Source organism: Bombus vosnesenskii, unplaced genomic scaffold (assembly GCF_011952255.1).
Source record: "Bombus vosnesenskii isolate JDL3184/JDL3185 unplaced genomic scaffold, Bvos_JDL3184-5_v1.1 scf7180000015988, whole genome shotgun sequence".
Taxonomy (NCBI): Eukaryota; Metazoa; Arthropoda; class Insecta; order Hymenoptera; family Apidae; genus Bombus; species Bombus vosnesenskii.
The window spans coordinates 16,378-28,895 of NW_022884237.1; the positions used below are offsets into that span (position 1 = coordinate 16,378).

Genomic DNA, 12,518 nt, shown 5'->3' on the forward strand with positions numbered 1-12,518 from the left:
GGATGAATCTCTGAATTTTCGAAAAGAAAGATTAATCGACTTTTAGCGCTACCACGTACCTCATTGTCAACTTCATTAACATCGATCTCGTTTTCAGCGGTTTTATTACAGGCATTAATTATTTTTGTTTTACACATAGCGGGGCTATTTTGTGTAATATTACGTCAAAATATTGGCTTAAAATTTAACGAGTAATCGCGATATCGTATTGTTAAATAACTATCAGCGAGGACATGAAAAATTTATCTCTAACCACTAACACCTGCAACGGACAAGATTTGAGCGATACGTTTAGTACCAATATCTCTTATTCCTCGCATTACTACTATATCAATCGTTCTTTTGTCAGAAATTCTCCAGACTACGGATTCTTTAATTAGCGAACACTCGGCTCCGAAATCGGGGTAAAATGGAAACGACTCACCCGGATGGCTTGATCTACCAGTTAGCGCCTCCACTACGTAGAAGTCGATTCGACACTCGGTATAGAAATTATATTCGGGGTACTGCTTTGTAAAGGATTTTCCTCCATAATCAGATTGGTAGCTGCGCACCATGCAGCGAAGTCGAAAAATTGTTAGGTTCCACACTCGATATTTTGCACTAGCGACGGAATTAATTCGCGCACGATGGTCGTAAACTCTTGCACTGTTATAACCGGCACTGATCCCACTTCTGATGTCGGGTTTACATTAGAATTAGGGTTAGGGACGTGAAACGAATCTTCGTTTGGGTTACACGTTGTCGTTATGCAATGGAGAAGACATTGACTAGTGCAAATACGATTATTATAGAACCGGACAAGTAACCGCGGTAGTTAGGTGCTCGAGATACTAATGACAATGATCCTAGGTTCAATAACGAATCCGCGGTCGACGGGATGATAGATGAACGTACTCACAAAATCTAAGTCGGACGCGTAATATTCACTGATCGTAAAGAATTACTCCTTTCACCAATGAGATCGCGAGAAAGAATGCCTTTCCCGTCCCGATGATGCCACAGAGGAAAACTATAACGGGGTGTGTCTAAGGATACGAGATCATCGGATTCGTCGAGAAAAGCCTTCGTTCAGAAAGTAAGGGAAATTGGCGTTGCTGCTAATTGGTCAATCTCCATATCGGTGGCTAGAAAAAGATGCTAGCCGCCCTCGAGGGAAAGTTGCTAATGGGAGACGCCGCTCGTTGAAAAATATGTCTCCCCTATCTTCCCGTAGTTGGGACTGAGACTGTTTGTCTGTTTGAAGGACTTTAGTTAACTAAACCTTAAGATTTATAACGGGCCCTCGGGCTAGCCGAACATGTACTGCGGAGACGCATCGACATCTGGCAATCATCTTACTCGAAGAATAGGGTCTGCGTGTGGCTTGTTGGAATGTAATTGTTTAGTTACGACTACAGTAGACTTTAGATTACAATGTTGCGGGGCTATCCAAAGGTTCCGGTGTTCTTTCATCTCCGACAGATACATATTATTCATTATTCCCCCTCCCCCGCCCCCTCCCTCCCATCCCACCCCTCCCCAAAGTTACACAGCACCCAAAAAGCAGACTACCGAAGCGTCCTGTTTTGCGACCAAGTTTTCAGGACAGAAAAAAATAAAAAAAATTCATAAAAAAGCTTCGCTCCCCAGCGGCTTAAACCCAAAAATTGTATTGTGCACGAAAAATATGAGGTGGAATGGTGTAATAGGTACTGAAATGCACTCAGTTATGTTTAACCAATAACGTTTATTAAACTTGGTAACAACGAATAACAATTAACAGTTAACAACAGTTGATACTTAACGACGATCAACAATAGCGACGTTCTGGCGATTCCTCGATAATAGCGGACTCGTTTACTTTCGTCTTTTGCGCTTCGCGGCTCGTGGTCGAATGTCCTTATTTTTTCGATCGAACTAATTCTTCCCTTCGTTCGCCATCGATATTCCCACTAGAGTGCGTTCATTAGAAGTGCCGCCGCGGCTGGCGAGTGTATGCTCTTCCGAGAAATTCGGCGGAAGGTGCGTGGAGATATCGATGACGGATTGAGTGCGTCGTGTTACGCTTAGGCGGCGTAGCGCTTTGTATCACGGAGCCGTTGGAAAGTTGGCGAACACTTGTCGAGGTTCTGCTTGAACGCATAAATTAGAGGTTTGTGATCTGTATAGATCGCGAACTCCCTATCTTCGACGGCATGTCGGAAGCGTTTAACCGCGTAGTACATCGCCAGCAATTCGCAATCATACGCTCTGTATTTTCGTTGCGCGGGGGATATCAGTTTTGTCATAAAGCCTAGTGGTTGCCGCGAATCGTTGACGCGTTGCTGAAATACCGCACCAATAGCGTAATCGGATGCGTCGACCGCGAGGCTAACGGGCGCGCAGGGGATCGGGTGCGCTAACATTGTCGCGTCGACCAAAACGCGTTTCGACTCACGGAAGCTTTTTTTCGCATGCTCGGACTACTCAATAGACGCGTTGCGCTTGGTTGTGCCTTTCCATAAGTCGTTGAGTGGTCGGAGAGTGTGCGCGGCCCTCGGTATGAAACGACTGTAATTAATCATACCGAGGTATCTTCGAAGATCTTTAACGGTTGCGGGTTGCGGTACTTTAGCGATAGCGCCCACGCGTTCAGCCAGCGGCTTTATCCCTTCGGCGGTTACAGTATAAGCGAGGAATTGAATTTCGCGGACGCCGAATTCGCACTTCGCGGAATTAATAACGACCCCGTAGTCGTTGAGGCGTTGAAACAGGACCTGCAAGTTTTCGCGATGTTGTTCGTCATTCTCGGAAGCTACGAGGAAATCGTCTATGTCTGTGGCCCCCTCAGCATCGCCTCTATAATCACAGGAGTGGGGGTCAATGTTCCTCCTGTGGCGTGCCGCAGGGAGTATCGGGGCAGCTCCCACGTCGGACAGAATCCCAGGGTGTGCTGCGCCATGTCCCTGTCCTCTCCGCAGTGGTGGCAGATGTCTGTCGTCTCCCGTCCGATTCTCTTCAGAAACTCGCAGAACATGCCGTGTCCGGTGAGTATCTGGGTCATTCTGAATGTGAGCGGGAGGCCGTGGCGGCTCCTCCATGCCTCCCAGTTTGAAAAGACCGCCTCCGCGCCCAGATATTCACCTCCCTCTTTGATCAGCTGGGATCGCAACCGGTCCCACGTGTCATCCTCAGCGGTTCCTATGTCGTTCGGAGCAGCCTGCTCGGTCGGATCTTCTCCCGGATGCCATACTCTCCGGTGGGTGTATCACTTTTTGAGCGCTAGCGCACGGAGCTTCCACGGGGGGGGGGGGCGGTTATGGCGGTCGCCGACGCGTGAGACACCGTCCAGTATCCCCTAATGATTCTGATGGCGGTTACCTCGTGTAGCCTCCTCAGGAGCAGGATGCTGCGGCGGCTCGCCAACAGGTCGTCCGCCCATACCGGGGTACATCGCTCGGGACAGAATGACGCCCTCTGAAAATCGGCGCACCGCGTCTCCTCCTCCGCCGATGTACGGTAGCAGGCCGCACAAGGCATTAGCAGCCACCGACACTTTCGGAATCAGGCAATCGAAGTGTGGCTCGAACGTCCACTGGCTGTCGATGACGAGACCCAGATATTTCATCTGCGGTCCCACCTGGACGGTTTCGTCTGCCATGTTTATGCATAGGCCGGGCGGTGGGGTCCCTTGCCGCTTCTTGTCATAGAACCAGATGGCCTGCGACTTCGCAGGGGAGACCCTCAGGCCCAATCCGCGCACGGCACGGATTGCGGAGGCCCTTGCGATTTCGCCGATGCGCAGTGTCCCGTGCCAGCCACGACCCCCGACCAGGACCAGGGTGTCGTCCGCGTTGCACTACATGGCCGCGTCTGGGGGCAGCGGGCATCGCAGTACCTCATCGTGCGTAATGTTCCATAGGATCGGTCCCAGTACCGAGCCCTGCGGGACTCCGCGCTCAACAGGACGCCTTTCCTCTCCCTTCTTGTTGCTGTAGCAAATCCACCTGTCGCCGATGTAGGACCGGATCAGCCGGACGAGGTAGCTGAGAACCTCGAAGTGCTCCAAGGCCGTCGGTATCCTGTCCCACGGCATGGAGTTAAACGCGTTGACGATGTCTAGGGAAAACGCCAGCGCCACGTCGTTCCGGGAAACTCTGTCCTCTGCCAGTGTCCGCACGCGTCTTACCGCGTCGATCGTCGAGCGTCCCTTCCGGAAGCCGTACTGGCTTTCGTGCCAACCTGGCACCTGGCCCGCTATGTGTCGCTCCAAGCAAGTGGCAACTACCCTCTCGAGCAGTTTGCCGACCTCGTCTAGCAGGCATATCGGCCGGTATGCTGACGGCGAGGTCGTCGGTCGACCCTCTTTACCGAGCAAGGCCAGCCTCGCCGTCTGCCATGCCCGGGGGTAGGCTCCCTCTTTCAGGCATCTTGTATAGAAGCGCCGATGTCTGGGTTCCATGACTCCCATCACTTCCCCCCAGATCCGACCCGAGAATCCGTCTGGGCCCGGCATCACGTTGCGGGAGACCATTCTTCTGCTCGCCTCCCATATCTCTTCCTCTGTGACTTCCCAGTCATCCCTCCATTCCAACGTCCGTGTCGGTTCCCGCGGCCGTTCTGTCGCCCTGTCTTCTTACGAGGGGAACAGTGTCGCAATGATCCGCAGCAGCAGGGCAGGTTCCATTTCCGTCGTTGCCAGGGGGCCCTTCGCGCGCAGTTTCCGCGTCACCGTCCTATACGGCCTTCCCCATGGGTCGGCCTCGACTGTTCCGATCAGTTCGAACCAGGCACGGTCCTTCGCGTTTTTAATTTCCTTTTGCAGCGAGCGCCGTAGCACGCGGTACGCCCGGTAGCGCGAGGAGACTCCTTCTTCGTCGCGTCGTCGCCAACGGCGGGCCCTTAGGTACTGTCTTCGGGCCCGGACACCAGCTCGTACTCAGCTCCGCGATGTGAGGGTTCCACCAGTAGACTGCCCTGCTTCGCACCGTGCCTGGTATGGCACGTGACATGGATGCGTCGCAGATTGCTGTCAAGGCTCGGCGTAGGTTCTCGGCTTCCTCTTCCACGTCTGTCTCGGTCGTCGCCGTCGGGGCTTCCCAGCTCCAAGCTGTTGTTATGGCAGCCGCCCGGAGTAGATCCCCGTTCATCTCCTTAACCTTCCATCTTGGCAGTGGGCACGCGTGTCCTTTCCTAGACGAACCGCGACCATCGCCTGTAGTCCACGTTCGGGGTCCAGGTGTGTCCACCTCCATGAATATGTAGAGGCGGTCCGAAAGTGTCTCGACCCCTTCGGCTACTCTCTAGCCTGAGATCCGCCTGAATGCATCGGGGGAGGCCCATGTGATGTCGACGATGGAGCTCCCTCTCCACGCCACGCAGGTACTGCTCGAGCACCTGTTCACCAACAGGAGTCCAAGTCCCGCGGTCCAGTTTGACAGCGTGCAGCCGCGCGCGTTGGTCCTGGCGTTCCCCCATACCATGGAGTGCGCGTTGATGTCTCCCAGGACGAGCACTTGCCGGGGGAGTCGTCGCCTGACGCAGTCGCCGACTCCGTCCAGGAATTCCTCGAATGTTGCCCTTCCGCTGTTGGGTGACACGTACACACCCACCACCACCATCCCTGCCCACTCGATCGCTACGTATCCGTTGCCGCGTTCCAGCAGGGCTCCGCGGGCGAATGCCCCGGGCGTTGATGTCCAGGTGACGACAACGATTCCCTCCGTCTCTCCGGCCCATTCCGAAGCATCCGGGACTCTGTATGGTTCCGCCACCACCGCTAGGGCGACCGTGCTCTCCCGAATGGTTTGGTAGAGCAGGTCTTGCGCTCGCCTTGATCTTCCTAGGTTCGTCTGGAGGATGCGTATTTTCGACCCCCTAGCGTCGTCGCTTCTCTGGCTTCCTCCATGCCAGCTTCTTTGTCTGCGGGCTTAGGTTCGCTGTTGAAGTGGTTACCACTTCTAAGAAAACTCTACATCCGGTCTTTTTAGTTTTACTCAAGCACTGAAGCCATCGACAGCGCGTAGATAAAAGACTGCGACGAAGTCAGGCCATAAACAGTAGACAGGCGACGTTGACTTCGGGGTTTTTCAGTTATTGGGTAACACAGCTTGCGTGCGGTTCTGGACCAGCTCAAATTGTATTCTTACTTATTACACTTCTATTTAAATATATTTTCTGCCTTACAACTTATCCACGTGTTTTCTCTGTTTACACATCGAATAACCTCAACAGGTTATGGGCCCAGGGCTGTAAATTGCAAGGTAGCAACGTGAAGTGAACAAATTGTTAAAGTGTTGTGCATAGTAAAATAAGGGATAGTGCTAAAATGGAATCAGCAAATGCGAAGATCGAGATGTTACGCGGTGACGAAAAGTGGCTCCAGTGGCGTTTTGTTATGCGTACACTTTTGGGCGAAGATGACGACCTGATCAATGTGTGTGAAGGTAATCTGTGTCATCCAGGTAACAGCGCGGAGAAAGAAATCGCTCGTGAAAGATTTTTGAAAGCAGATCGATTAGCGCGAAAATTAATCGTGACTTCAGTAGGAAGGAAACCGTTGAATCTTGTTTTATGTTGCACAACAGCACACGAAATGTGGAAAAAGTTGAATACAGTATATGACATGAAGTCGGATGAGAATTTAAATATGGTCCAGGAGCAGTTCTTCGATCTTAAATGGGAAGAATCTGAAAATGTCTCGTACAACCTATCAAAGTTGGAACTCATAGCGGCAAAGATGAAAGCCCTTGGAAGTGAAATTGGCGAGAAAATGCTGATAACACGCATTTTATCGGTGTTACCATACAAATTTGATCATTTTCACAGTGCGTGGGATTCCGTGGAAGAAGAAAAGAAGACCTTAGACAGGCTTGGTACCAGGCTGATGACGGAAGAAATCAGTTGGAAGAAAGACGACCAGGAAACATCGGTGGTACTGGTAACAAAAAATAATAATTATAAAAGGGAACAGCAGAAGCAGTCAAGTAAACGTGAATACGAGAAACAAGGACCAAGCTGCTTCAATTGTGGAAAAGTTGGCCATCTAAAGAAGGATTGCTTTAGATGCTTTATATGCAAAAGGAAAGGCCACACAAGTAAAAATTGTTTTAAAAGTGACAGAAGAGACAACCAGGAACCTAGAAATCAAAATCGGGATCACAGCGGAATTGGTCTATTAGGAAATACCTCAGCGATACAAGCTGATGTTTGGATAATCGATTCAGGAGCTATGGATCACATGACAGAACGACGGGAATGGTTTAGCGTCTTCGAAGAATTCGATAATACGATGATAGAGATCGACGATGGTACATTCATGGATGCGTGCGGCAAAGGAAAAATTAAAATAGAGACTTTTGTGGACGGCAAATGGGTAACATGTACAATGAACGATGTTCTGTACGTACCAGGTATGAAAACAAATTTATTTTCGATTAGATCTGTCGCAAGAAGGGGCGTAGATTTCTGTATTTCAAAGGAAGGGACCAATTGTGTATTTTTACAAAATCGGAAAATAATAGCAAGAGGGTCAGTTATTGGAAATTTGTATAAAGTAGATACGCGAGTTATCATACCGTCAGTTTGTAATTTTAGCAATAGAGCGGAGTCAAACGCGGACACGTTACAGTTATGGCACGAACGGCTATGTCATCAAAATATCAGGCATGTTAAAGAGTTCTTAAAGAATTCAAATATGAAAGTGGTAGAGAATAGTAACTTTTTCTGTGAACGTTGCGCGTACGGGAAACATCATAGATCGAGTTGTCAGGAGAAAATCAATCGGGCGACTAAACCTCGCGAAATTATTTATGCGGATGTATGTGGACCTATGGAAGTCGAGTCATTAGGCAAGAAACTGTATTTTCTGACATTTAACGATGATTTTTCAAAATTCACAAAGATGTACTTCTTACGACTTAAGTCAGAAGTAATTGAAAAATTAAAAATCCTTTGCCTAGAAGTTGAGAATCAGTTTAATGATAAAATTAACGAAATTCATAGTGATGGAGGGAAAGAATTCAAAAATAAAAAAGTCAAAGAATTTTTAAGAAGTCAGGGAATTAGGCACACAATTAACGTCCCATACACTCCTGAACAGAATGGTGTCGCAGAAAGGGAAAATAGAACAATAGTAGAGGCAGGTCGGTCGATGCTATATCCGAAACCAAATCTACCGCTGTTTTTATGGGCCGAAGCCATGAACACAGCAGTACATGTCATAAATAAGGCGGGGCCGACAAGACAAGACAAGAAAACACCATATGAACTGTGGTACGGGAAACCGCCGAATTTAGAAAAGTTTAGGGTTTTCGGTACTGAGTGCTTTGCACACATACCTGCGGAGAAGAGAACAAAACTAGACAAAAAGGCTAACAAGGGATATTTGGTAGGTTATGTAGATGACGGACAAGGGTATCGATTGTACGTGCCAACAGTAAAAAATGTAATATTAAGCCGTGACGTAATATTCAAGCCCGAACTAGAAAATGCGAAATTCGTAAAATTAAGTTTACCGAAAATTGTCGAGAGCGAAGATGTGAGTGCGCAGAGCGATAGAGCATGTACGTATGAAAGTGCAGAGAGTGAACATGAAAAACAACCGCATGGAACTAGCGACAATGTGAGACAATTGAGAGATAGAGATAAGATCAAACGAACCGATTTTTATGGGAACCCAGTAACGTACGTAGCGGAAAAATTACCGGTGGATTTTAACGAAGCGATGAGATCTGAAAGGAAAGAGTTATGGAAAACGACTATGAATGATGAAATGAAATCGCACCATGAAAATAAGACGTGGATTCTTGTAGAAAAACCTAAAGATCAGAAGGTACTTAGCAATAGGTGGGTCTTAACGATGAAGCTAAATCCGGACAACTCGGAACGATACAAAGCGCGACTAGTAATAAAAGGGTATTCACAGAAAGAAGGCATAGATTATAAGGAAACATATAGTCCCGTTGCTCGGTTTGACACAATTAGATTAATGCTCAGTATTGCAGCCAAAAATAATTTACACCACGGACAGTTCGGCATTTAAACCGCATTTTTATATGGAAGTCTGAAAGAAGATATTTATATGAAACAACCTAAAGGTTGTGATGATGGTACAAGTCGCGTTTGTAAATTGCTAAAAGGCCTATATGGCTTAAAGCAGTCTCCAAGATGTTGGACGGAACGTTTCACAAAATTTATCTCGAACTTAAAATTTTATCAGAGTAACGCAGATCCTTGTTTTTATATTTATACAGAAGACGACAAATTAATGTTAATGACCATATACGTAGATGATGGACTGGTAGCAACTTCAGACGAATCTCTAATTGATAAATTATTCGATGATTTAAATAAAGAATTCAAAATTACGAGTTCGAAAGAAGTAAAGAGTTTTCTTGGACTTGAAATCTATAGATTAGAAGATGGTTCAATATTCATTTATCAGATTAGGTATGTGGAAAACATATTGGAAAAATTTAATACGAATGAGGCAAACAGTGTTTCTACACCTATCGAGACTAATTGGAGCGAAAGTAACATAGGCGATAATGATTGTAGCGCACCATACAGAGGGAACTTAATGTTTTTACAAACTGTAAGTAGGCCAGATATTAGTTTTGCAATAAATATAGCGGCGAGACATTTAGAGAATCCAAACCAGTATCAGTGGAAATTAGTCAAACGAATTTTGCGCTACATAAAAGGGACCGCAGACATGGGACTCTTATATATAAAAGCAGGCAGTCTCGAAACCTTTAGCGATGCTGACTATGCAGGCGACGAAGAAACAAGAAAATCGACATCAGGCGTTGTATGTAAGTATGCGAATGCGGCCATCACATGGCAATGTAAGCGACAACAATGTATAGCTCTATCTACGACCGAAGCTGAATATGTCAGTGCAGCTCAGGAGCGAAAGAAATTATGTGGCCAAAGGAAATATTTCTTGAATGTAAAATAGAGATCCTTAAGTATATGCTATGTGTGGACAATACTAGTGCCGTGAAATTAATTAAGAATCCAGAATTCCATCAAAGAAGTAAGCATATTGACGTAAGATATCATTTCTTGAGAGATTTATACAATAGAGGCGAAATTGATGTAACGTATGTAACAAGCGAAGAGCAACTGGCAGATATATGTACAAAGACGTTGCCAAAACCGAGATTTGAATATTTAAGAAAAAAGTTAGGCTTGAAAAGTAAAAAGGATATTAAGAGGTAGTTGTTTGTAAACATGTAGAGTTTTTAGGCAGGGTGTCGAAGTGATTATTACTTCTCAAAAAAAAAAAAAAAAGGAAAAACTCCACATGATCTGTTTAGTCTTCTAGTTCTTTTTGTAATAAATTAATTTGTATGGAAAAGAGAAAGGCGGCTGGCAAATGTACTTGAGAAGGCATTGACAAATTAAGTTTCAGTTATTTACGACAAGAGGGAGAAAAATATTAAGAGATAATTTGTAAATTTGAGATAATTGTTCGTAGGGATGTAGAGTTTTAGGGAGGGTGTTGAAGTGCTTACCACTTCTAAGAAAACTCTACATCTGGTCTTTTTAGTTTTCTCAAGCACTGAAGCCATCGACAGAGCGTAGACAAAAGACTGCGACGAAGTCAGGCCATAAACAGTAGACAGGCGACGTTGACTTTGGGATTTTTCAGTTATTGGGTAACACAGCCTGCGTGCGGATCTGGGTTCCTTTCTTCGGGGGGGGGGGGCAGGCCGGTCCACCCATCCTCTGCCCGGATGGTGCTCCAAGCGCCTCGCAGGATAGGCATTTCGGGCTCGCGACAGTGCATGCTTTCGCTTGGTGCCCTGGTTTGCCGTATCTGAAGCATAGGTGTCCCTTGTCTTCCTTGGCGGTGCAGGACTTCCTTACGTGCCCGATCTCCAGGCACCTGTAGCACTGTAGAGGTTTTCGCGCGATGGCTTCGACCCTCGCCGTTGAACACCCTATGGCCACCTTGCCAGCCTGGGCCAGTTTCCTCACTGCACCGGCCGGGCCTCGTATCCACACAGATCCAAGACCGTTTCGGGCGGGGCGGATTTCTCCCAGTCGGACGTCCTCCGGCTTTCAGCCGCTCTCCTTCGTCAGGGGGTTCCGGATTTCCTCCTTGGTGGCTGATACGTCTATCATTGACTCCCCTGCTTCGGCGGCTCGGAAGGGTGTCACCACGCGGACCTTGTTCGGATCCAGAGCCCGCGTTAGGCATGCTGCGAGCGCTGCGGCCTTCTTTCTCTCCTGATCCTCGGGGACCTCCAGAATGACGCCTCCAGTGATGGTCTTTCGCATCCTCATCGTGCTGATGCCGACCTCAGCCAGGGAGGCGCTGTTCCTGGCCGCAGCCAGAATCTCCGCGCAGGATTGTCCCGATTTGTCTGTCAGGGTGATCGTCCCGGAGGTTGGTTTGGCCGAGTGTTTCTTCTCTGCCCCCGTCTTCTTTCTGATATTCTTCTTCTTTTTTGCTTTCCGGCGGTCTGCCATTCCGTGGCAGCCGCTTTTCCTCCCTTGGTCGATGGAGCGTTTGGGGCTCCGCTCTCAGCCCTTCTTGTGCTCTCGTCCGGCGCGACCTCCTTTTCTTCCATACTTTCCATGTTCTGGAGGCGTTCCTCTAGCCGGTGCAGCGAGGGTCTTATCTAGCTCATGTTCGATTGCGGCGAGACGCGCCTTGTCGCTGCTCTTCTCTGCGGGGGGACGCATGGCCAGCTCTTTTTTGAGCGCCTCGTTCTCCGCCTCTAATGTCGTTATGCGTCTTTGCGCTATAGCGAGGGCGACGATGGCGGGGTCTATTCTCCTCAGTAGCTCCGTTGTGCCCGCGGTGATAGACCTCGCCACTTCCTTCAACGTTTCCTCCTGCGTACTCTTAAGATTGCGAGATGTCTCGACAACCTTGGTCATCTCTGCGGCCCGACGAATCAGTTCCGCTCCTATGTCTGTCATAATAGCGGTTCTCATCTCTTGGGCTAGGTCCTCTTCCTCTGTCGTTTCTTTGGACTGCGGGTTCTCCGTGTCCAGTGTGGAGTGGGAGGGCCCCTCTTTTGTCAGGGCCGCCCTCGTCATGCTCCTGGTGCTGACATGTGACGGCTCAGCAACCAGCTCCGCTTCGCCCCTTCCTCCGACGGTTTCCCCTGCCTCCTTATCTTTCGCCACCGTTGCGTCTTTTTTCGCCATTGGGCGCAAATATGGCCGCTTCCTTCGCACTTGCTGCTCCATTAGACGCTGCCGCTTTCAAATGGCCCGCGCGGCGCGCTTTGACGCACATGTCAATATGGCTGCGTCTGTGTGGTTCCTCGGGTAGCTCGTGTAGAGGCGCAGTTGTCACGCGTCCCAATATGGCTACCTCTTCGTCATAACCTCGCACTCGGTTTACCTCCGCCTTTAGCGCCCTTCTACACCAGATTTCGTGGGTTCTTACACCCGCTTTGCATTCACGGGCGCTAGTCCTTCACTCTGGTTACTTTCCTTACCTGAATTCTCCAGTTTTCCGGAGATTTCGGGTAAGCTCGCGGCTCCGTCCTCTCCGTGTCTGCTCCAGTTACCACACCCTCTCCGCGCTATGC

General features: G+C 48.6%; 2 protein-coding genes across 2 annotated transcripts; one reads left to right on the top strand and one right to left on the bottom strand.

Moving 5' to 3' along the window:
* Positions 1–2,791: 2,791 nt before the first annotated feature.
* On the bottom strand, positions 2,792–3,622 carry LOC117241486. Its single transcript, XM_033507403.1, has 2 exons — positions 3,343–3,622; positions 2,792–3,213 (listed from the first exon to the last, which is right to left on the bottom strand). Exons 1-2 carry the CDS (start codon positions 3,620–3,622, stop codon positions 2,792–2,794), a joined length of 702 nt encoding a protein of 233 aa, XP_033363294.1.
* Positions 3,623–6,289: 2,667 nt separating this feature from the next.
* On the top strand, positions 6,290–7,646 carry LOC117241487. The gene is made up of 4 exons (XM_033507404.1): positions 6,290–6,425; positions 6,510–6,901; positions 7,097–7,373; positions 7,558–7,646. The coding sequence occupies exons 1-4, from the start codon at positions 6,290–6,292 to the stop codon at positions 7,644–7,646; spliced, it is 894 nt and encodes a 297-aa protein (XP_033363295.1).
* Positions 7,647–12,518: the final 4,872 nt, after the last annotated feature.

What these genes read in the sequence shown, in the direction of transcription:
- LOC117241486 (XM_033507403.1), bottom strand. Translation starts at nt 3,622, where the DNA reads ATGGCAGACGAAACCGTCCAGGTGGGACCGCAGATGAAATATCTGGGT. An exon ending in TCCTGAGGAGGCTACACGAG is followed by an intron (nt 3,214 to 3,342) that starts GTAACCGCCATC and finishes CCCACCGGAGAG; the next exon opens with TATGGCATCCGGGAGAAGAT.
- LOC117241487 (XM_033507404.1), top strand. Translation starts at nt 6,290, where the DNA reads ATGGAATCAGCAAATGCGAAGATCGAGATGTTACGCGGTGACGAAAAG. An exon ending in AGGTAATCTGTGTCATCCAG is followed by an intron (nt 6,426 to 6,509) that starts GTAACAGCGCGG and finishes TGACTTCAGTAG; the next exon opens with GAAGGAAACCGTTGAATCTT. An exon ending in AGGAAACATCGGTGGTACTG is followed by an intron (nt 6,902 to 7,096) that starts GTAACAAAAAAT and finishes AGAGACAACCAG; the next exon opens with GAACCTAGAAATCAAAATCG.